The following is a 25,807-nucleotide window of genomic DNA, read 5'->3' on the forward strand; positions in this document are numbered from 1 at the left end:
AGGTTGATAGAGTTAGACAAAGATAAGTCTGCAGCGATTTTGATTGTCCAGACTGTGCAAGTATTATTTAAAATGGAAAATTTCTATGAAATTATGACGTATAATTAACACTTGCACAAGCCAGAAACTCAGCGTAGTGCCGAAGGCCCAAAACGTCCAAGATAGACGCGGCTTCTATGAAAAGCCTAAGGCCAAGCAGCGGGAGGTTAGTGCTGAAACACAAAACCATTGTACAAGTATCAAAATGCGTAGGACGAAAGCCGGGCTCCGCGTAGGGCCGAAGGGCTGGAGCATACGCACTTCCTGCAATTTCTTCAAATATTATAACTATGGATAGGCCGAAGGCCGAGCTGCACGAGTCCCGCAGCTAGGTCTTAATTTAAGCGCGCCTTCGTTATTAAGATACTAGGGGAAATTGCAGGAAGCGCGTATCTGTTGGACTTCGGCCCTAGGTGGAGCGCGGCCTACAGCCCTCGCATTTAGACACTTCTAATAGACCGCGAGCCAGGCGCAAATTTCGTCAGTCATCGCCTCCCGGGCAAAAACTCGTTTAAAATGTTTGTGTTAGTTTCAAAATTTACACTAAATATATTTTTATGATCAGCAGTCAAATTCTTTTATTTGAGACGTCATTAAATAAGATAGGAGGATTTATTTTTCTTAGCATATTTTATAAATCCTTATTCTACCAAAGTAAGAATCAAACGCATATGTTACATATATATTTTGAATCATCTTTCAAAACTCTTCATTTTGATACCCCACTCGATAAGTTTACAAGATTTTTTTTTCCAAATGTCGCGCATTATTGTGTATTACGTCCGCCATATTTATTATTTATTATGACGTCATATAGCCTATGTCACCCGGGATGACGTAAGGATTCTAATAATATATCATACATCTAAATCGGTTAAGGCATTTAGAAGTTATGGTGGAATAAAGAAACTCACATACATACATACATACAAACATGAACGCTAATAAAAACATTACACTCTCTTTTTTGGGCAGTCGTGTAAAAAAGGAATATTTAGGTTGCATACCCCTGGTTAATATAGGTTGTAATGTTCATCATATTGACACGAATGCGTTTAACAGGCTTGGGCGAAGTGATAAGGCGAGCTGGCCAGCTTGGGTGCCAGTGTGACCGAAGAGCGCGCGCGGGCAGCCGCAGCTCACGGACGGCAGCTCTCCAGGGGCCCACCTACATTTCTCTCGTCTTAAGCGGGATGGGACATAATGTAAATATCATCCTGCCAACATATTTATTCGGGCCGAAATGGCTCTACAGATGAGAGGACGACTCTTCTTTTTATTGTTTTGCGCATTCGCGGTAAAAGGGAATGGTAAGTAAATATTGTTTGTGTTTGAATTCTGTTTATTTCGTTATTTTTGAAGACGCATGTCTGGGCATATATTACTAAGTTTTAAAAGCATAGGTGGGTATTTTTAATCTTGTTTGGTGAAAAAGCTTTTGAGATCGAATTGTTTGATTGCCTTAATAATTGGAATGCGAACGTTTGGTAGCATTAATTATTGAGACTGGTATCTAGCGTCGCGACGCTAGAACATTCTAATACTCTGTTTTCTAATAAAGCTATGCGAGATTCGTTCTTGATAGTGCATCTTATTTGTGGTCAATTCAATATAAGTTGTGTTTCATGTTTGTTCTACCAGACTTACTAGTGCTTATAGTAAATGGTACCTCTACGTACTCTACGTACCTTTTATCAAAGTTTTGAGAAATCGGGACACTCGGGCCAATTTGAGTTTTAGTTAAATATTTCTATTATGATACTGATCTTTCAGTGTCGAAATTGACGTTCTTGGTTGAAGTAATGCCACTTTTGTCATACCGAGGCTTATTACAGCGGCAACGTCGTGAGCGCTTATGTATGCTACGTGCAAAACAAGCAAAGTTATATCAAAATAGCTAGCAAGTTATATAGGGCAGTAGGTGCCATTCGAATATAACCTTGTTTTTTATTTTAAATATTATATCGGTGGAGAACAAGCATACGGTCCGCCTGATGGTAAGCGGTCACCGTGGCCTATGGACGCCTGCAACTCCAGCGGTGGCAGCATGGTTGCATTTTTATCACCTGGCACTATGCCCGTCACTTTCGCACTTACATACTTATTAGAACGTGACAGGCACGGTGATAAAAATGCGACCGTGCTTAGCCCGCAGAGGTGTTAATGCGCGTAGCCGACCCTAACACCCCGCACCCTCGTTGAGCTCTAGCAACCTTACTCAACGGCAGGAACACAACACTATCAGTAGAGGAGGTCTAGTGTTATTTGGCTGCGGTTTTCTGTAAGGTGGAGGTCCTTTCCCAGTTGGGGTCTGCTCTAGATCTAGAATGGCATCCGCTGTGCTGTACCCTACCACACAACGCGATATGACATTCACAGTGCCCCTACCTGTCTTTTGGACGTAGTTTAAGGACATACCCGGGTCAGTGAGTCCTTTTGTTTGTTGTCATGGCTTGTCCACTATGTAAACTCACCATGCATTATAATTTGTGTATTATTTTGTGTAGATGATGTAGAAGTATTCGACGTGCTGTCGACGCTCCGCGAGGAGCTGCCGGCAGGCGTGTCGCGGGTGCCCGGGCGCTGCCAGGGCCCCGCGGCGGCCCCGTACTCCGCCTACCGGCTCAACGAGAACGCTACCATACTGCAGCAAGCCACTGGCATGTTCTACAACACCTTTCCTGAAGACTTCTCCATATTAGCCGTGACCAGGCTACCTGGTAAGATGAATTATTACTGAAGCGGGCTTTGGCACACGGTAGGTCGGCATAGTGCAGCAATTGTGAACTTGCACCAATTATCTGTTAATAATTTGTCTTAGTGAGAGCATTTAAGGAAGTAAGTGTTCATCTCAATCATATATGTACCTAACAATGTAACCTATTATCCTGTCGCATACTTCTGTTGTTTTTTCAATAAATAAAATAAAATAATAAAAATAAAAATAAAATAATAACAATGTCACAGTCGCCACTAGATATATCAGAGCGTCAAGGTGCTTAAAAAATTTCATGCACGTGCACTTTACAACTAGAGAACAAATTAAATAATTTTATTCAATATTTTTTGATTTTTGTTTCTCAGCCACCTGGTCATTTTTAGGGTTCCGTAGTCAACTAGAAACCCTTATAGTTTCGCCATGTCCGTTTGTCTGTCTGTCCGAGGCTTTGCTCTGTGATCGTTCGTGCTAGAAAGCTGTGGCGTGGATATATAGGTATAAATCACCCAATCCGAAAAAGTCGTAAAATAAAATAAAATAAAAAAATTGTTTTAACCTCCTACACAAAATGTTTTTTTTTCTTTTGCTTTAACTCAATAGTGTGGGATATCGTTGGATAGGTCTTTCAAAATGAATAAGGGTCTTCAACAACCATTTTTAGATAGTGATTATTTTAGAAAATAATTCCTTCTAACTTTTGAACCATAGGCCCAAAAAATAATAATTGTAAAACAAAAGCTTAAAGCGAATATAATCGGTCCAGCCGTTTTTGAGTTATTGCAAAAAATCTTCTCTTAGTAAAATAAGTACAAAGCCCTGCTAAAGTATACATTGTAATGTACATGCTACTTACTAATAGCCTCCGTTTAGCCTATTCTGACAGAATAGTAACTACGGAACCCTACACTTGGACAATTTTTTTCTTTAGTATGCGACATCTATTTATTTCAGTTTCTGCACTTTAACGTCTTTATAATAGAGGCTTTAATAACAATAACAACAAATAATTATCGCAGCCAAAAAAATATTCCTTGCAAGTGTGATGAAAAAAAATGTGTGTTACATGGGTGATTAGATGAAAATAAGTCGAAACCCGACAGTGCAAGATGAAATGTTTTCGTGACTCACATAAATACTATACTAGCCTCGACACTCTCGCATGAAAATTTCATTTGTATGGCAACATTGCATACTGTAAATAATCAGAATAAATCAATGTTATTGAGTTCAATGACCGCACCTAAATTGATCTGTGTAGTTTCAATTACTTGCGACCTATTTGTTAAGAGGGTTCAAATTCATAATAAAACTCAAATAGGTACCTAATACCTAGTTCTAGATTATATTTTTCAGTTTTGTTAATTTCAGTTTAGACGTATCGAAGTGCTTAATACAAATATTATAGGCATACATAGCGATTTCATTTGGTAACTTGTAACAAACTAAATATTAAGACGATGGTGGATGACCGCTTTTCCATACAAACGTAGTCCTCATTTTCCTCTCTGGGTATTGACAGTATAGATAATATTTTTATTTTTACACAATTTAATGTACAATTTTGTGCATTGACCATAGCTATGCCCCTTCGTTAGATTTTTACCGATTTTGTATATTGTTAGGATTTTGTAGTCTTATAAGTTAGGAGCTTTGAAAAAATTGTATGGAAGTTGTTTTTCGCTCCTAACTCTTATAATCTTACATCGGGGTTTTCGGTGCGGGAATGTTTAACTTTAGCCAAAGAGTAGGTATTGACTTAAAAAAGAGACTGTACGCTAGCAGGTTTCTACCTAATAAATAATGAATGGAATAAAAGATTAAATTAAAAAATGATTTTTTTTTAAATATTTAAACAAACTTTGCTACCAAGTGAGACATATTTTTTACCACACCAACTCCAAGAAAATATTTATTAAAAAATATTTCAAATTAAATCCAAATGAACGTTATTAACCTAACATTCAAAATCATCATTTAAAAGTCAATTTAGATTTGCTCATTTTCATATAGATTTAATTAAGTAAAAAACATGTAAAATCCCGAATTTAATGTAGTTAATTCGAAGAACCTGCTGCCTTCGTCATTTCATCAACCTGCCATCCACATCAGCTCAAATCCTGGCCATCAAGCCCCAACGTATGTGTATACGCGCAGACATAAATTTTGACCAAAATTTATATGAGTATGAGTAATAAATGTATATGAGTTCCACACCAGCACCGAACCCATCTTCCACGGAATTAGTAACATCCCATTCAGTCTCTTGCCATATGCAATAAAATATGTATTATACATATAATGGTGTTGTACATTTTTTGGGAGAAAAATGCTATTTTTCAGGGGACTTCGAAGGGGCAGTCTCTTGTGGTTATAGAATGTGACGTTTCTTAACATTTGGGTTAACCTTTTCTCTACTAACAATACTTCCGTAAATTACCTACAGGTAATGCAGGGTTTCATAAAGTGGGGTCCACGGGTTAGGAGTCCGTAGCATGTTTATCAGGGGTCCGCAGGTCAGTTACCTACTGTAAACATACTTATTAGAAAGTCTTGCAGTAAACTTGACGAGACGTAAGTGTAATGAAACTTATAATAAAAGTGAATTTAAAAAAAAATATATATATATATATATATATATATATATGGGTTTAATTATTATTTTCCTAAAATATTTTTTGACCGGGGTCCGTAGAATTGTTTAAATTGTGAAAATGGTCCGTGACTGCAAAAAGTTTAATAAACCCTGAGGTAATGGCAATGTTCAAACTTCGACTTATCAAAATGTGAAAGACGCCTCGACCCACGACTCAACATCATCCAACCATCCATCCATCCATTAGTCCATCTGATAAAGGAGCAAGCGAAACATAGACTGTGAGACCTTTGCGTTGGATGATGTTGGACATTCTGAGTATAATGTTTTGAAAAGATGTGTCCCGCCGAGATTGTTGCCGGTCCCATATTGGGATACCCTCCTACCTCCTGTAGAAGAGAATTAAATTTTCTCGGGTCCGAGGTATAGGGTTTGAGCCGGCGTAGCTTTTATCGCGTATATATGTATATCTTTACTTGAAAATAGTTGTATAGTATAACTAGCCTTATAAACCGATTTTGCATGTACAAGTTGTACAACCAGCCTTAAAGTTTATAGTCTATGATGGTTCATTATTCTTAGTATGTGGGTATTTTTGCACTTTGTAGTTTTTCCTCAGTCACCCGTTGACCACGAACGCCGTAAAGGGTTCGAAACGTCGGGATGTATTATAAATTCAATATACGCGATATAGTCCGTTTTCATAGTTTTATTTCATGTATTTGTAATAACTTATCATTTCAGTCCATGCAGTCTCTCTAAATTATAAACTTAATTACCAGTCAAATTGTGAAAGACTCATCGTGCCAAAGCCATCTCGAGGCGTCAAAAAATGCATTGGCACCCTAATTAATAACTCTTTATTTTCTTCCTACTTCTGATTAAAAATTATGTACCTTAGCGCGAGCGTAACTGGGCGCTTCCTAAAATAAATATTAAAAACCTGATTCTTTCAAATCTGGACATTCTTGGACTCATTCTACTCAGAATCGACAGCATTCTCCATCCTGCCATTAAAAAAAGATGTCCCAAAATGTCCGTTCCATTACGTCACGTTTTAGTGTGAACAATATTTTCACTTGTATGTGCGTGACGTAGTGGAACGTAAAATTTGTCATACAAATTTTTGGGACATTTTTTTATCATCAAAATTGAAGGTGCTAGTGATTCTGAATTGAATGAACCCAAAATCACCACGATCTGTGAGAATCAGGTTTTCAATATATATTTTAGAAAACGCCCTGCTAATCATTTCAAGCCATACAGTTTTACTCAATCAAATCAACCTCGTGCAGTGGTAATGGGGTCAAAATAACAAACAAAGTAAAATGTAAAACAACTCACTCGCACAGCTTAATAAAAATAATCCTATTTTGGAAAAAAAATTGCCATGTTTCTTTTTATCCTTTCCTTCCTTGGTTTACGTTATAATGAAAGTAATTTTCTCAAACATGTGCGGTAATAATATTCTTTTGTTCATTGTAACAGCATTACCTACATTGCGAAATCATTTCGTGAACCTAGTATTTAAAGTAGGTACCTACTTAGTAATTTTAATTCATTGTTTTAAAGCAGACGATGTTGAATAATGTAGGTATACCCAGTTTAAACCCAGTAGGTAACTTAAACCTTCGTATGATCCTGTCAAAAAATTGCTATTTAAATAGCAATCTAGACAACTTCATGTTTAAGTTGAATATACTCGTATAAGGAGCAGATCTGCTCCTAAGCATATCAAAGGTTAAGCGTTTCTGGCCTGGTGGCAAGGCGCGCGACTTTCAAAAGGTTGCGGATTCGGATATTTCCTATATCGGTCCGTATCTAATACCTAATTACTTGAAACTTCAAGTAATTAGGTATTCAACCTACAAAAATCATTTTGATATTTAAGCTAGAGGAAAACATCGTGGGGAAACCGAATCAATCCCAATAAAGTCTAGTTTCCCCTCCGGGTTGGAAAGTCAGATGCTTGATTTTTTTTAGGTATTTAGTAAAGGAGATTCGTTTCCCCTCTGCCAATAACATCGGAAAAAATTTCAGCGGACTTCCTTGCAAACGTAGTTCCGCTCTAATTTTAAAACTACGTGTTGGATTGTAATGTAACTTTGCACTTACAATGAGGTATCTAGGTCTGAAATTAGTTTATATCGCTCCAGTTTATAAAACAAACGAAATAAAGCAAAAACAAGTTTTGTATGAAAAACTTAGTCCCTGTATTTTTTTAACTATGGTATCTGAAACAAGCTACATAAACTATTTACAGACATAGATATACCTTTTCCTATTGTAAGTACAAAGTTTCAAAGCAAATCTAGCTAGTCGTTTTAAAATAAGAGCGGAACTACGTTTGTATGGAGAACCGAGCTTGCCGACCGAAGACCCTTAAAACTATGTACTTCATTCGTCGATTATTGACAGTCTTGCGATCGTATAATTCCGCGCGTGACGAGCTCCGCCAAAATGCCTGCATGTGCTGTTTATGGATGTAAAAAGCGATCAAATACATCAAGTATACAAAAAGATGGAATATCATTTCACAGTTATGGTTGGTCAAGCAAATCTTGTCAGTAAATAAGAACAAAAAAACTATACTCATCCTTTTCTTTTGGGTGCTAGTACTAGTGTAAGACACAGATAGTATGATTCTCCCTGTCTATGTTTGAAATGAGACAGTCCTTTGACAAACTATAAATACATGTTTGCTTAAAAGCATAAATTATAGCATATTACAACATATTAATATATCAGTTTTCAAGGAAACCAGGCATCTACTAGAATCGATTACAAAATCGGTTTGAAAAAAATGGCATACAATTCGTATTTGATTTTGACTGATAAAGAGAGTTAGACGTCTTAAACGTCACCGTATTTAGGGTTAATAAGGTCTACTGTCCTTACAATGTTGTATGAAATTACCATCAAATATCAGCCTTCGTGAATTTAGTATTGTAGTCTGGTCTAGTTCGATAATGAAGCTTATTTCATAGCGTCTAAGGTTGAATATTTATTGATCCTATTTACGTATTGCAGTGAGCGTTAGACTAAAATAGTGCTGGAAGTGTTATTCTTTACGATAAAATATCGATGAGAAATGAAATATTCTTTTGACATAAAACTATAACAACAAATTATTTGTATTCATAGTAAAATTGATCGGTGCCGAATGCCTTCTCTTCTTCTTCCTAGCCTTATATCCCATTTACTTGGGGTCGGCTCTCCTTATACGGCGTCGCCAGGAGCGTCTATCCTGGGTCGTCTCTGGTGGTAATCTTTTTCCTTTAAGGTTCTTTTTTACAAGACCTATCCATGTTATCTTGGACCTTCCGCTACCCCTAGGCTTTTCACTCATCTCTAGCACCTTTCTCGTCATGTGGTCTGGTGGGCGCCTCATGACGTGGCCATACCATCGTAGTCTATTTTCGGTGAGCTTTTATTCGATTGGCCTTACTCTGAAACTGCCTCTAACGTGGATATTCCTAATATGATCTAACAACGTTACTCCGCCAGCCCATCTCAGCATCCTCATCTCCGCAGCATGCAGTTGTTCTTTTTTGAGTGGCCAACACTCAGAGCCGTATGTCATTGCCGGGCGCACAGCTGCCTTATAAACTTTGCCCTTAATACGAACTGGCATTCGTTTATCGCAGAGAACGCCCGTGAGCTCACGCCACTTCACCCATCCAGTATTGATACGGTTGACGATATCTGCATCTATAGATCCATCGTTTTGCATGTTCGAACCAAGACATTTGAAGCTCGTTACTTCGTTCAGAGGGTTGCCGTCCAAGTAAATTGTGCTGGCTGTGCTGGAGGTTGGCGCCGCTGAAGTTGCAGTGCATCACTTCGGTCTTCTGTCGGCTTACACGCAGTCCGCCGTCCTCCAGGGCTACTCTCCAGGTTTCTAGAATGTTTTGCAGCTCTTTTACGTCTTCGCTGATCAAAACTATGTCATCTGCGCAGAGCAAATCCCATGGGGGTTGACGTTGTATATGCGACGTGAGGTGGTCCATAACCAAATTGAATAGTAACGGGCTGAGAGCAGATCCGTGGTGGACACCCACCCCCACATGGAATTCATCGCTATTACCAGCTGGACTTCGAATGGTTGACTTTACGTCTTTGTACATGTCCATCACTATAGAAATATAGTATTCTGGAACATTTTTGGCGCGTAGTGAGTGCCAAATAAGTTTTCGGGGCACGCGGTCGAAAGCTTTCTCCAGATCGATGAACACCATGTGGAGGTCGGTTCTGTTATCTCTGTAATTTTCAATCAGTAACCTGAGTGTGTGGAGGGCATCAGTAGTGGACTTTCCGGCTACAAAACTACATTGGTTCTCACTGATTGGTGAGCTGGCCGAGTCTTTTGCTTATAACGCGTTCCCATATTTTGAAGGAGTGTGGTATTAGCTTTATTGCTCTGTAATTCCCACAGTCTCTCAGGTCACCTTTGTTTTTGAAAAAAGGCACCAAGTAGCTACGTCTCCATTCGTCCGGAATACCATGTGTCAGAATATGGTGCCGAATGCCGATGCCGCTTTTAAACTAAAGAGTGCATGCTTTATTCGGTACTTTCGGTAGTATTTCAATTATTAAAAAATACAACACTTAGCTTAGTTTTATCTTCGTACTGACATGAAATTAAGAAATGTCACAATTATTGTGATGGATATTAAAAATAATTTGCATGACAGCACGATACAATTTATCATGTCCGTGTCAAACAAGTACATGGGATGGGACAAACTGTAAGTTTTTAGAATAAAGAAAACTGAAGAAAGTTTTCAGAGCAAAATATCATTTCTCCCCCAAAATTAGTGCTTATTTTGAAACAACTCGCTGGCTCATTCAAATGCATGTATTAAGACGAGGGATATCCACATCAAATAAAGATTAGTAAATTTTTATTCGTGAACGTAAGGAATCCCTCTATTCACTATTTCTGTGGCAAACAAGCATGCGGCCCGCCTGCTTGAAAGCGGTAGCGCAACCAACCCTTCAAAATCTAGGATTCACTGACGGCGAAAGAGACAAAAGGGTCTAAATAACTGTGTGTCCAATATGCATTCACATGAATAAGTAAATCCGTTGCCCTAATTATTGTCGCCTCTTTGCCATGAACCGTCACTTTATAATCTTATTTGGTATTGAAAAATGTCACATACTCGTAGTAGCAGCAGTAGCTTTATTTATAGTAAGCACCGTAATAGTTTAACTATTTTATTTTATAATCCAGTAAATTATTTGATATATTTGTGAAACTATTCCACGAGTACCAAGTGGCGCTGTCTATGACGTCTAGAAAATGATATCGATACGATATTACCCAGATACTTGGAAGCCCTATTACTCGGTTCGATTACGCCTACAGTCCTACACTGATAGTGTGAAATTGTGTCCGCATTTAGTTTTAACTGCATTAGTGTGATTGATAATTTAACTTAGGGTTGTTGTATTGTTTTAGTATGGGTGCGTAGTAACGAGGGGAAAAGATGCATTTGTAGTTAGTTATAATTTATATGTGTGTTACGCTACCTCATCCGGCTAATCCCCCTCGAAAAACGGCAGAATTTATTGTCAGGAAAGATGTAGCGATGCGAACTCCATTACTAAATCCTCCAAGGTCAGATGGCACTTGGAGGTCTTATTTATAAAAACTAGTTCCTGCGCCAATTCTTGAAATAGGTTTTCAATGCGGACTCCGGATTCCTTTAGGATGCAATAGGGAAAAAGATGAGGAGGAACAAGCTATCATTATCGTACAAGCCTACTATTTTCAAACCAAAAGAAGTATTTAAGAAGTATTTTAGATACGGATTCTGGCTAGATCACGATCCTTTTTTGGCGTCCTCATTAATGTTTAAATGCATTCAATTTTTATTAAAATCACCCATCCTACCCTAAAAGCTAGGTAATTCACATGACTGCAAGTATAATGGAATACAAATAATATCAGGTCGCCCACCTCCGGATCAAAGGGCAAATGAGAAAGAAGAAAAAATAGTTTATATACAAGAATTGCTCGTTTAAATGTATAAGATAGGTTCTGGGAAATATATCTACAATTCTTATAACACAAGAGCACGCCACATTACTCGGTCTAGAGCGGTATCACACCCTGCGGTGGCAGCACTTTCGCACTTACATACTTGTTAGAACGTGACAGGCATGGTGACAGGCGATAAATATGCGACCGTGCTTAGCCCGCAGCTTTTGCCAAGGGCGAGCTAACGGAGATCTGCCTATTCTACATGCAAACAAAATCTAGCTGATCTCGACGATGAACTGAACGCGTTATTTTTTCAATTAGGACTACTTCATAATTACTTTTTTTAAACAATACGATAATAAATTATGTTTTTAACTGCATGGTCCGCCTGCCTGAAATGAGCCAATGTAGATTACAGAGATACAAAAAATACCAGCCAAGTTCGAGTCGGAGTCGCGTTCCAAGGGTTCCGTACATTTCACAATTTTTAACAATGTATTTTTTTAATGTGTAACGTGAGTGAAATGTCTTTACAAAACCCGTAGGGGTCGGATCGAAAATAAGTTATTAAGTCAGACTCACGCTTGACATCTAGAGGTAAAGAACTATTTTGTGTATTTTTTTCTTCAAAATTTTAGACCTAGTAGTTTTGGAGATAAATGGGGGTGGTCGTTTTTTGGCAATTTTCTTAAATAACTTCTAAAGTATTTATTTTAAAATTACAAAAAAATATATTTGAGATTTTCAAAATAAGCCCTAGGTGGTTGTACTTGTGTTTTGCCGCACTTATCACCAAGCCAAACTTACAGCATGATGCATGGAGAAAGTTCGCATATGATTGGAGAGCTTCTGCAGAATCAGCCATAAGGCAAACGTCATCTGCGTAAAGTATGTCCAATACAGAGTGTTTCGTGACTTTACGTTTGGCCCTTAAAGCGCGACAAACCGAAAATGGCAACAAATTCGACACAGAGCAATCAATTCAATAATACAACAACAATAGCTGGCAACGAACTGCCCTCGGACCGCGGCTAGATTAGCCCCTTTGTGACGATTCAGTCACAATGTCACAAATGACCACACAGCCAGAAATAAACATGTAAAATCCAACTGCTGTACGTGACACTTTCATTTCGCCGGCAAGCGTGCTCGAGGGGCTAGGCGCTTAGGCAGTACACACGCGAGTCTGGGCGAACTCCTCCAGTGACCCAGTATAAAAATACCACTTCTGAAATGACTATGTGTAGATAAGGAGCAAAAACTTGCACTGGCTTTCTGAGCCTTTAAATAGTTAACATTTGATTGAAATAGCACCCAAGGCCTGGTATTTGCCGCTTACAGAACACTATTGAGGCACACCAGTGTTATGGCTATACCACACCATCGCACCGCACCAAGGTCATTGTGCGACGCACCCATAAGTAAGAGCGAGAAAGAGATATCGCTTTCTCGCTCTTACTTATAGATGCGTCGCACAATGACCTTGGTGCGGTGCGACGGTGTGTTACGGCCTTTAGGTTAGTCTTAAAATCCAAACCAATCACTACATAGTATAAAACAAAGTCGCTTTCCGCTGTCTGTCTGTCCATATGTATGCTTAGATCTTTAAAACTACGCAACGGATTTTGATGTGGTTCTCACCGATCAATAGAGTAATTCTTGAGGAAGGTTTTAGTGTATAATTTCTAAAGGTTTTGTGTAATCCATGCGAAGCCGGGGCGGGTCGCTTGTTATTAATAAACAAGACTTTTGTTTTTTAAACATATGGGTTCGTCTCAAAATGATTCGCCTGTGATTTCAACTAAGTCCAAATGACCATTCCACCAGCAGTGTTGCTTTGGTATTACGTTACTTTTAGGTTTTATAATAAAAAATATGGTGGCCAATATTTGGTTAAATGATATTCCGTAGCGTGGCGTATAAAATAATATTGTATCGGGTTTAAGGGGGTAAAAGTGTAGGGATAAGTAAGTGGCACTTTAATGAAATGCGCCAAAGCTTACTATAGCTTTCTTTATTACTATATTTATAAACACGAATTTTATAAACCGGTAGTTGTTCCCTGAGTTGCGTACAGAGGGCTCAGATTATATTAGACACAAGCTCGCGACTGAAGAACGTTTTGTGACTAGATAGGCCATAGTGCGAGGAGCGAGTGCTCTTATTTACATTCCTCGCTTACGCTACTTTACAATTTTCAGTTTTGTCCCTGGGCTCGCAGCTACCATTCAAATGGAAGATATGTTGCCTTATGCCTCTAATTGTTTCGTTACCTACGTAAACTCGTAGGAAGTAGATTTAGGTGCTTGCAACACAGCACGTTATTTCTAATTTTAATATGTGTAGGAAAACAATTACTCAATGCAGCGTTAAGAGGATGGGCGGATATAAGAATGGGGGGATGAAAGTTTGTATGTAAGGAAAAACATTGTACTAAAAAAGGGCAGAGATGCATGAAACAAGCATTAAAACTTTTTAATCATACTTTAGAAATTCCAAATTCAGTGTTTTTGTAAACATTTTTAATAATTGGCCATAGTTCCATTTGTATGAAAATCGTCACCGACACGCGCTATAAATTATTTTTTTCCTACAAAAAAATGTATGAATGCCTCCTTGAAAATGATGTTTCCAGAATGAAGAATAAATGGACTACATTGTCCAATTTTTTGTTTAGTGCAAATCGTCACACTGTTATTGTAATAGCCAAAATTGTCACAAAAAATTACATTACTCTTTCATTTTTTGTACACAAATCACTTTTTTTGTTTGTAAAGATATATAGGTAATTATTATTTCTTACATGAATTCCTCGTCCCTAAATTATACGAAGAAATATAGCATAGATTGGACCTGGGGAGCCGACCCTTGCACCCCCCCCCCCCCCCTTTTGGGGGTATGCACGGTACGATATCGTGGCTACCGGGCCAAATTAGTTTTGTTTGACCTAAGGAACAATCGTGCCCAGCGGCATTGCCTGAGACAAAAGTGCATATATGCATATGCACTTTTGTCTCAGGCAATGCCGCTGGGCACGATTGTCTCAAGGCGCTTACTTACCCTACTAATCGTAACATGGTGATTATGATTACGTACCCTGCCCTAAATTGGTAATATTAAATATAGGTATTTAAACTTTCTTGTTTCGCTTCATAACGTGGAGCTTCAGTCGACTCGGCGTAGACTGGGCTGCAGCTACCCTCGTTTTCGGCATTATTGTCACAGGACAGCATTTGTTAGGTTTTGAAAAGTTAACGCATTCATGGATTGTTCTCAACAGACAGGGATCAAAACACCCTATTCCTGCTGTACTCTGACGCGGGTGACGAACAACTCCAGCTGGTGGTCGGCCCCATGATCGAGCTGTACTACGAGGACACCAGAGGCGACCCTCCGGACCATGAGATGCTTACGTTCCGTGTAGACATCGCGGATGGAAGGTATTTACCGTAACCGCACCGTTTGTGCGTATTTTTCTGCGCGTATACGGTCGCTTCGGCGGTACGAGCTTACACGCACGTTACATTTCCCTACATTTGTTTTTACGAGCTTACACGCGCGTTACTTTTTCCTACATTTGGTATATACGATCTTACACGCGCGTACGCGTACGCTCGTATAAACGCTAGTTTGAAACCCCCCTTAGCTTATTTTAAGGCTACCAATCTATCAATGTCTCCACATGATACTCGTAATATACAGGTCACATGATACAATATGCGACTGTGTTATGTTTTCCCTAAATATTCCCCTACTTTTCAAGGTCTATATCAAGTCTACATGGTGTATATGTGTGTTTTTCTCGATTCCACAGATGGCATCGAGTAGGTTTAAGTATAAAGGGCAACTCGGTTACACTGCTAGTGGACTGCGAAGTAAGGGGCACGGTCGCCCTTCAGCGTCAGCCGGGCAGCACCTTCAACCTGGCGGGCGTACTGGTAGTTGGCACCCAGTACTCCACGGATCAGTACTATGACGTAAGTGCATACAGCTTAAAGGGCAACTCGATCATGCTGCTAGTGGACTTGAAGGGGCACTATAGAACTACAGCGCGCTGGTGGTTGGAACCGAATACTCCGTACAGTACGATTATAAGTCTGGATAAGAAAGACTTAAAAAATATATCCAAACGTTCCAAACTACGGACTCGCCGACCGTGGTTTCCGTACTTAAATTTTAGTATGTGTTGTTATAGCGGCAACAGAAATACATCATCTGTGAAAATTTCAACTGTCTAGCTATCACGGTTGATGAGATACAGCCTGGTGACAGACAGACGGATAGACGGACAGAGGAGTCTTAGTAACAGGGTCCCGTTTTTACCCTTTGGGTACGGAACCCTAAAAAACCATTGTCATGAACCACTAAGAGTTAGACCAAGAGAAGTCTGCAACGATTTTGATAGCACACGCAGTGCAAGTGTTGTTTTTATACGTCATACTCGTAATTTTATAGAAGTTTGACGTTTAAAATAACATGCGTGAGCTATCAAAATCATTAAAAGATAAAGATAAAGATAAAAGACATTTATTCGTGACGATCACAACACAAGTACGAACATGTACAGACAACAACAGCAAGAAAAGAAGAGATCATCAAGTGTGCATCACGAAATGGACCCAACTCAGCATAATGCTAGCTATAAAGCCAGCGCTGGTCTTCCGTAGGGCCCATTCGGTGATGCCACGACAGATAACACACAAAGATACATATTAAAACATTACAAAGCTACACACATAGAATACCTAATTATATACAAACATATTAACCAAACCAAAAAAATATACATGAAGAGCACAAACAAAAATAAAAAAACAAGTATACAAGAAAAAAAAAGAAAAACATTCAAGAAACAAACAAACAAATCCATAGACAATTAATAATTATGAATGCGACCAAAAAACCAAAAATCTGTCAAAAAACCAGCTTGCAGCTGCTAGCGCCAGCGGCTACTGGCAAAACTAAAACTGCCTGCAACTGCAAGCACGGTATAACCTCAACTAAATGGTATTATCGCAACATAAGACGTAATCCTAACATACACTTAAAATTATAAATTAAAAGAAGTAACATGGCAAAGCAAAAGGGACAAAAACGAACGGTAAATAAATACGAGAGACAATTTATATGCAACTAGTGTCATGACTCAAAGTTTCCTGTGATTGTTGGTGTAAATACATAAACTTCTTGAGTTTGCATCTAAAAGTGTTAACATTAGAGACTTCCCTTGGTCTAACTCTACAGCTTTATTCTCCACTCCCATGACATAACCGTCATTTCAACTTGATATTTAGACGTGATAATTTGCAGCCTTAGGTTACTTATTTAGGTTTCCTTCTGACCATTTCAGTTATTTTCTCAATCCAATATTTAAATTCAGTTTTCCTCGTACCTAATATAATTTTCTATGAATAATACATGTACATATTATGTTACGCAGATTTAATAACAATAATAACCGTAGAATAATATGGAGTCTTTTTATTTATTTCTTCTCTATTTCTGTACTAAGGGTATTACTTTTTTACGCACGCAATTAGTCGAACAACAGATGGCGCCATAGGGCAACCACCGAGGCTGACTGCAGGATTGGGTGGATTAATTTGGACTGATATGATTGATCGAAGTTTAACCCGTAAGGTCGACTAAAATCGATAAGTAACAAATGGTACTTACCAAAAATGCTTTGTCACGAAAAAGTTGATCATATTTATTTATTTATTTAGAAAGACGCTAGACAGCCCACAACTTCTGCAGGCAATCAATTGGATAGTTCCTCGCCCGCACTCTCGGATAGCAAACTTTCGACCATTCTCGTATAAAACATATAGAACCAATGTTGGATCTCATAGCATTATACCAAGAGCACAATTTATTATTTAAATTCAATAGGGTAGACATTAAAAATGTCACATAACCAATTTAAAACTTATTTGCACAAACACAAGGCCAATTGTTAATAATAGCACAATCGTTTCTTTTTCATGTCCACACTATTTGACATTTGGGGACTTAGAGGAATCGCAGCCATCTTGAAAAATGTGTACCATCCTGGAGAAATTTGCGTTTTACTCTAAATATAGGTACGTTCTCTATGAAAATATGGTGTAAGGCAACATTAAAGCTTATTAAATTCTACACAAAAAAGTCCTAGATAACTTTGCGGAAAGAATACATCTTGTTATAGAAAATAATAGCTGAATCCAGATTTAGCGCTTATACCCTTTCAGGGGATATTCTCTTAATATGAAACTTGGAGGAATATAAATTCCACTTTTGTCTATACACTTGTACACGTTCTACTCCAATATCAACATTTTACTCGACTGCGACTTAAACAGAAAGTAGGGTTATGGGTTTAAATACTGAAAATCAGTACACCCTGTAGCTCAGGATACTGGACGGATTTTTTAAAATGACATATCGGTAGATTCCTCTTGCCCTTCACAACCTGTTTACACCTGTTTTATTAAAGAAAAAATTAATAAAGCCGCCTTGAGAGGACGCCGAATAGTAAATCATATTTTTACTTCTAGCGCCTAAACTATTGAGTGGATTTCAATAAAATAGACATCAGTAGATCCATAATTGGTACACGAGTGCTATGCAATACAAATTTACTAAAATAAATGGAGGAAAAATGTGTAAAACTTAAAAATGTGACTACAAAAACAGATTTTAGGTCTTAAATGGGGTTTAAACAATAGTGACAGTAATGAAATTTGACGCCTACAATTTCAGGGATCCCTGTTTGCGTGTCATAAAATTGGAGCTTCGGGGACCACGGGGATCAAACGCCATCTTGAAAAGTATAAGTCTTTTTTGGTTTTTCTTTTTTTCTCGGAATGTGTAGAATTTAATAAGCTTTAATGTTGCCTTACACCATATTTTCATAGAGAACGTATATTTAGAGTAAAACGCAAATTTCTCCAGGATGGTACACATTTTCCAAGATGGCTGCGATTCCTCGAGGTCCCCAAATGTCAAATAGTGTGGACATGAAAAAGAGACCTTTAATTAAGAGCCCTTATTCCCTGGAGCGTTCATCGATTTCACGAAATAACACTCAATAGATGGCGTTGACGCGCGAGCGCCGGCAACTATAACGCGTTTTGAACACAGAGAAGAATATTCTTGATCTTTGTCGATTTCAATAGCAAGTAACATTATTTTTATTGTTATAGCCACTCTTTTATTTTATTTTATATGCATGGTAGTAGTAATTTCAGTTTATTATGTTAAGAACATATACATACTTGTACCCAGAGATAACCAGGGTGCCTAGCCAAGATGCCAACCGTTTAGGTACTTATAGTTTACATTAAAACCAAATCTGCAGCTGGCCTCTGAAATGGGTAATAGAAACGCGATCCGTATGTCTTTCATTTTCCAAATGACCAGGGTGCCTAGCCAAGATGCCAACCGTTTATGCTCCGTAGTAAACGAAACGTAACTGTCTGTCGCACTAATATTGAAGAGTGATAGAGAGAGATTACGCTATTGTTCGCTTCGGAACGAACGACTGGAATCTTGGCTAGGCACTCGGGTTTAGTACCTACAGTTTACGTTAAAACCACTTAAAACCAAATCTGTAGCTGGCCACTGAAATGGGTAATAGAAACACGTTCCGCATGTGTTTTGCTTTCCAGATAATCAGAGTACCTAGCCAAGATGCCAGTCGTTCGTTCCGTAGCGAACGATAGGGTAATTTCTCTCTATCACTCTTCCATATTAGTGCGACAGAGACGGTTGCGATTCGTTCGCTACGGAGCGTAAACGGTTGGCATCTTGGCTAGGCACCCTGGTCATCTGCAAAACGAAACACATACGGAACGCGTTTCTATTACCCATTACAGTGGCCAGCTATAGATTTGGTTTTAATGTAAACTATAGGTACCATAACCTGGGTGCCTAGCCAAGATGCCAGTCGTTCGTTTCGCAGCGAACGATAGGGTAATCGCTCTCTATCACTTGCATATTAGTGCGACAGAGACGGTTGCGTTTCGTTCGCTACGGAGCGTAAACAGTTGGCATCTTGGCTAGGCACCCTGGTCATCTGCAAAGCGAAACACATACGGAACGCGTTTCTACTACCCATTCAGAGGCCAGCTACAGATTTGGTTTTAATGTAGACTATAGGTACCTAAACGGTTGGCATTTTGGCTAGGCACCCTGGTCATCTGGAAAGCGAAAGACATAAGGAACGCGTTTCTACTACCCATTTTAGAGGTCAGCTACTGATTTGGTTTTAATGTAAACTATATTCTAGGTACCTAAACGGTTGGCATCTTGGCTAGGCACCTTGGTCATCTGGAAAAGGAAAGACATACGGAACCCGTTTCTACTACCCATTCAGAGGCCAGCTACAGATTTGGTTTTAATGTAAAATATAGGTACCTAAACGGTTGGCATCTTGGCTAGGCACCCTGAACAGACCCGATCACCTAGGCGAAAAAATTTAATATTTGTGCTATAAAATGTACCTATGATTACATTGATCACCTAAGGATCAAGATTTTCTAATCGCAGTATACACCACTTCTCGGAACTAGCTCGTTGATTACGAACGAAACAAACGCCTGACGATCAAGCACAGGTCCGTCCCCTAAGCGCGCCCGGCGGAGACTGAGCGCGCAGTGTCGGTGCAGCGTGATTTATACGTCTTTTAAAAATATTTAAATTTACGGTAAAATAGGTCCTATAGTTATGATTATTTTTTTATGGGTTCACATAAAGTTAGAGTTTGCTATAATATTATTTTGAGGGCAAAATATAAGTACAATTTGCGATAAAAAAATATAATGCGACCCTGTTTTCACCGAAAAAATGAAGAAAACTCGGAAGGTATTTTATCATTTTTTTTAAATGAATCTTTGATTTTCAATCATTGTAGCCCCTCGTACAAGATATGGTGAATGTAATTGTAATCATACATGTACCAAATGATTCTTGTTTACTGCAAAATTGGCAACCGAAACGACACCTTTCACTGCAAATTTTGAAAAATACTCCCAGGAAAACTCATTTATTTTAGGTTTAAAAAGAGAAAATGCAAACTTTAATTATTTCAGCCGCTAGTTTAGGAAATGACTATTTAAGAACGTTAACAGTTTTTGAATAAATACTAATAGTTACGTCGTAATGTTGAATGAAAAAGGAAGCATTTTGCAAAATACGCTCGTTTGTAGGAATAAGGCCTCAATTTCATATCTTTGGAAGGATTTCGAGGTGAGACTTAATCCGATTGTACTATAATGTATATATCAACATTTTCATAATTTTAAATTCGTTAAACATTTCTTTCAAAGATTTCTATGCAATTTGTTAATTAACTTAGATTTGCGATTTTCTAGCTACTCGATATATGTAATGTAATGTAACTTAAGTGATTAAATTTACTGCTTATAATGGATTTGCCTGTTATTGAGTGAATACTTGAGCAATTTGTTTTTATTGTTTAAATATGTATTACACCTGTTGGCAAACCTTAATTTTTTTTAAATTACCTTTATTGCATAAAAGAAAAACCTACAGTGCATAAGGCGGACTTAATGCCACATTCACATACATGATGTTCTCAGTGATATTAGTAGGAAATGTGAACATTTTATGGTCAAAACGATAAAATATTGCTTGCTTAGTGACATCGTATTACAATGTTTGATGATAAGCTCAAGTTGGTAATTCAATTCATATTTTTTTTTATTTTAGGGAAACGTACAACACGTAATAATAATACAAAAAGTTTTCGCCTGTACACGGGTTCCCGGCAGGAGTTCTACGTGACATTAAAGCTCTCCAAGGGGCCTCTACGAGTTGAATCTATATCCCCACGCAAGCCTATCAAAAGACCGGGATTTAAAGGCCCGTGAAATGAGATACAACAAGTTAATTTATACTAGCAAAAATATTTAAAGCCAAAATAGTTTCAAAACAGAAAAACGTATATGTAATACATTAATAAACTATAATTTATCAAATAAACTCTTTTAAAATTATGTTTATTATATTAACTTAACTTAATGTAATGTAAATATGCCCAACTTTAGATTTATAATATTTATTAAAAAAAACTCCTTACCAATTTCCTATACATACTTATATTATTATTTCCTAAAAAAAACCGATTTCCTAGATTATTATCGTAAAATTTGTCTACTTTGCTCCAAATTTCAAATTTATATAAAATATTTTTTATTATTAATTATATTGTGGTATGTTCATATATGTATATGCCGATTTAAAGTAGACCATCACTAGTATCATGTTACAACACTTAAATGAGGTTAAGATATAGTTTTATTGTATGTATATATATATGATGTATATATAAAAACTGTTGGAGCACATTTCACGGTAGCATCAACACTCAGTCATAAAGAAATTAAAGAAAGTACCGTAAAATAGGGTGAGTAGGGGCAAAACTGACATTCAGACCTCGATAACATTTTATTTTTACATATGCAAACTGAATGGTGTATATAATATAAGTGTTCCGGCCGTTTGTATTTTAGTTTTTATTTTATTTTGGGTAGTTCCATTTCATCACTGACGATAAACAGGAAATCCCACCTCACCCCGTAGTCCCTCGTAATTGGGGTGAGATGGTATTTTGGAAGATTGTTGGATCGATTTTTTTTTATTATGATTATTACTTTAGCTTCATTTTAAATTGGAATACATTATTTTTGTAGCAGTAGACTTAAAATCCCATCTCAACCCCCTTTCATCCCTTCTCTCCCCATTCAAAACCGAACTCTCCCCGCGAACCCTACTCACCCCATTTTACGGTAGTACCTAGCAGCAAACAAGCAACAGCTGCATATTTCGTAGCTTTATTTATGACTGACTTTATAATAATGTTCAATTGGGCTGATACGCGCTGTTTTTAGGGTTCCGTACCTCAAAAGGAAAAAACGGAACCCTTATAGGATCAGGATCACTCGTGCGTCTGTTTGTCTGTCTGTCTGTCCGTCTGTCACAGCCTATTTTCTTCGAAACTACTGGACCAATTAAGTTGAAATTTGGTACACATATGTAAGTTTGTGACCCAAAGACGGACATGTAACGTAAACAAATTAATTTTAAACATAAGGGCCACTTTTGGGGGTAAATGAGAAAATTAAAAATTAATTTTTTCAAACTATATCGTGTTATATATTAAATGAAAGAACTCATTGTGAGAATCTCAAATATATATTTTTTATAATTTTAGGATAAACAATTTAGAAGTTATTTAAGAAAATAGGCAGAAAATGACCATTCCCCCCCTTTATCTCCGAAACTACTGGATCTAAAATTAAAAAAAAATGCACAAAATAGGTCTTTACCTATAGATTACAGGAAACCTATTAGAAATTGCAGTCAAGCGTGAGTCGGACTTAGTTACTTAGTTTTTGATCCGAGCCCTACGGGTTTTTTAAAGACATTTCACTCACGTTTCACATAAAAATACATTTTTTAAATTGTGTAATGTACGGAACCCTTGGAACGCGACTCCGACTCGCACTTGGCCGGGTTTTTTAATTAAATTCAGCTGTAAAAAATTGCTTGTTACTGTACTTCCTTATTTCACAACCCAACCCCCTTTAACTTAGTGGTTTTGCGTACGCGTGTCGCATTAAGGTTTTCATTTCCCTTTGTTGGAGGGGATAATCTATCTTGAAGTCGTGTTTGTAGGCCCGCCAACTCATTCGGTTAAAAATACATTCGTTATATGGACCTACAAGTTTGTCAGGACACGAACTGGCTAAAGTACCTTTGAGTACATTAAATTTCATTTATTTTTTAACCGACTTTAATTTTTGCCTATTTATGTCATCTTGTACAATCAAGGTGCCAACATTCTCTAAACTAAAGGATACTCAATATTGTTTTCACATCACCTATTCGAAAAGGGAACTTTTCTTCCCTGCTAGGAGGGATCAAAGTGGCACTTTTCTGTTCAAGGACATTTTGTTGCCAGTATGAAATATTGACACAAAGACATATGAAATTAGTATGCATATAATCGATTACAATTTCTTTATAATCGATTACGTGCATACAATTTTTCTAACTTAGATAATATTTTGTTGTAAATGTGAACAATAAATGTAATTAACGTATTTTAAATTAATTAATATCATATTTAAATTAAGTAATTAGCGTAATATTATAAAGAAACGTAAAAAAACTTTAGTTTAATAATTTAATTTTTATTTTGACATTTTAGGTCTCCTTAAACGCAGCCATACTTGTCTATGCAATTTAAAAAGTTTTGTACAAATAATTCACAAAGCATTATGCGGTTCTGTATTCTGTATAAATTTGTAAATACTTAGTTTAAATCAATAATAATAGGCCTTTTCATCTGTGTCAGATGTTTTAAGCAGCATCCCGGTAACGACACTAATAATAATAAATATAAGTGATATCAGTCTTCATAGTGTTCTTCCGAAGATTTGGTTCAAAGGGGTAAGAGCTAGTTTGTTATCAGAAAAATATACAAAAATAATGTACTTGATTTTCATTGTATCATTTTAGTTGTTTGCTGCTGTTTTTGAAAAGATATTAGGTACATAATTATGAGCTGTAGGTACTTTTAATTTGTCAGTACAGTCACGTCTGAAAATATAGATACGGACAAAGTGCCAGAAGTATGTACCTACCTATACTAAGGTCGTGTATACATATTTTTGGCACTTTGTCCGTATCGATCTTTGCTTAAAATAATGTTTTGAAACCTAATATATGTATGTAATTTCCTCATAGGTGATGAGAAAAGCAGTATGTGTCACATGGTAGCAAAATTATTTTCACCTTGGGCGTTAACACTTGAATCCCTCACTACGCTCAGGATTCTATGTTAGAATCCCTCGCTACGCTCAGGATTCTATTATAGAATCCTTCGCTTCGTTTAGGATTCAATTGTACGCCCTCGCCGTAAATATGTCATTTTGCTCCCTTGTGACACAATCTACTATTTCGGTTACCGCGATAAGTAGATAACGAACAAAAAAATATATTTAAGCAGATTACCATATCAAAGTAAACGGTGATATTCATTAATGTTTCTTTATTTGTTATTTTCCGCAATTGTACCTCCATTTATCCTGTTGAAGATGAGTTATGCGACTTTACCAATTCGAGGTTCCTTAGGTACGAGTACACCTACCAAACATCATTCGATGGTTTACTTAAGCGTGAAGATAATAATCGAGCAAAGCAATTTTTCACTTCCAGGGCGATATTGAGTTATTGCAATTTACCAACAAGCCAGACTCAGCGTACGATCTGTGCCAGTCGACTGCACCCAATTGCCAAAGCGATGCTCCATACGTGTACGTCTCCGCGCCCGCAATCAATACTGTCAGAACCGTCGCTCCCAACGCCAATGAAGTATACGAAGAATCGATTAATTACCCAGTTGAGACCACACTGGATGAGGACGAGCATGGTCCTAGAGTGTATGGACACTTCGGAAGGGATAGATCGGACGAGAGGAACGGTTCAGAGGAGGCTTGGACGACAGGCAGGAGCACACCGACACCTCATTGGTTGGCTGCATCTTACGGTTACACTAATAGGCCGTATCCAACATCAACGGATTCAGGTTGGTAATCGTGAAAACATTTTAATCGTGAATTAAACATGGTAATTGTGAAACCACGGATAGTTAAATTTCTTTATTCTATGAATATTTTAAGAAACATAACCAAAAATGAAATCAGTCAGTGTTCATTTATAAAACAAGTTTATTATATAAATTTAAATAGTGCCTGTAAAGGGGCCCACTGACTATCAGTCCGCCGGACGATATAGGCCTGTCAGTTAGAACAAAAATTTGACAGTTCCGAACAACTGAGAGGCCGATATCGTCCGGCGGACTGATAGTCAGTGGACCCCTTAAGCCTAATGAATTTTTGCCCTTTATGCCCCTGTACGATGCACATTTAGATTTAAATAAGCGTTATTAAACATTTTTAATACAGTTGCTCAAAAAGTGGTACTTTTTGTGGCTGCGTAGCGTGCGAGAAGCTCAATTTCTCGAACTAGTGCTTTTTACTTTTTAGTTCCAAACTATACTTTCGAAACGCAGTTAAAATGTAATTTAGCGCGGAGCAGGTACCAGGGCCTCATGAGTTATGAGGAGGTGTCGTTGACCAACCCGCGCCGGGCCCGCGGCGGCCGCGGCCGGGGCGCGCACGAGTATGAAGGTATCGCGGGCTGCGGCAGCTCGCGTATCTTAGCTGTATAGGTACTTTTGGTTTTGGTTTGGTTTGGTGGTATGATTCTACTAATGATATATTAATTTATTATTTTTTCGCAATTGTATTAAAAAACGTCGTTTACAACACGTGTGAAATGTCTTTTCACACTAGTTGTAAAATGTACTATTTTAACCCGGCTATTTGATTATCGAACTATTTAAAGTAACAAATGAAAACCTAAAGGAATTATGTAATTTAAATAGTTATTAACATAA

The 25,807-nt window shown here is 37.7% G+C and overlaps 1 protein-coding gene across 1 annotated transcript in view; it reads left to right on the forward strand.

Annotated features, from left to right (window-relative positions):
- Positions 1-1,070: 1,070 nt before the first annotated feature.
- The window catches only part of LOC134753938 (collagen alpha-1(I) chain-like), a 55,261-nt gene continuing 30,524 nt past the window's right edge, over positions 1,071-25,807 (forward strand). Inside the window, exons 1-5 of the mRNA XM_063689925.1 lie at positions 1,071-1,349; positions 2,547-2,759; positions 14,621-14,780; positions 15,155-15,317; positions 24,565-24,934. Of these exons, the coding sequence (XP_063545995.1) occupies positions 1,283-1,349; positions 2,547-2,759; positions 14,621-14,780; positions 15,155-15,317; positions 24,565-24,934 (973 nt within the window). The 5' untranslated portion in view covers positions 1,071-1,282. The remainder of the gene's footprint in view (positions 1,350-2,546; positions 2,760-14,620; positions 14,781-15,154; positions 15,318-24,564; positions 24,935-25,807) is intronic.

This window comes from Cydia strobilella, chromosome Z (genome assembly GCF_947568885.1).
Source record: "Cydia strobilella chromosome Z, ilCydStro3.1, whole genome shotgun sequence".
Classification (NCBI taxonomy): Eukaryota; Metazoa; Arthropoda; class Insecta; order Lepidoptera; family Tortricidae; genus Cydia; species Cydia strobilella.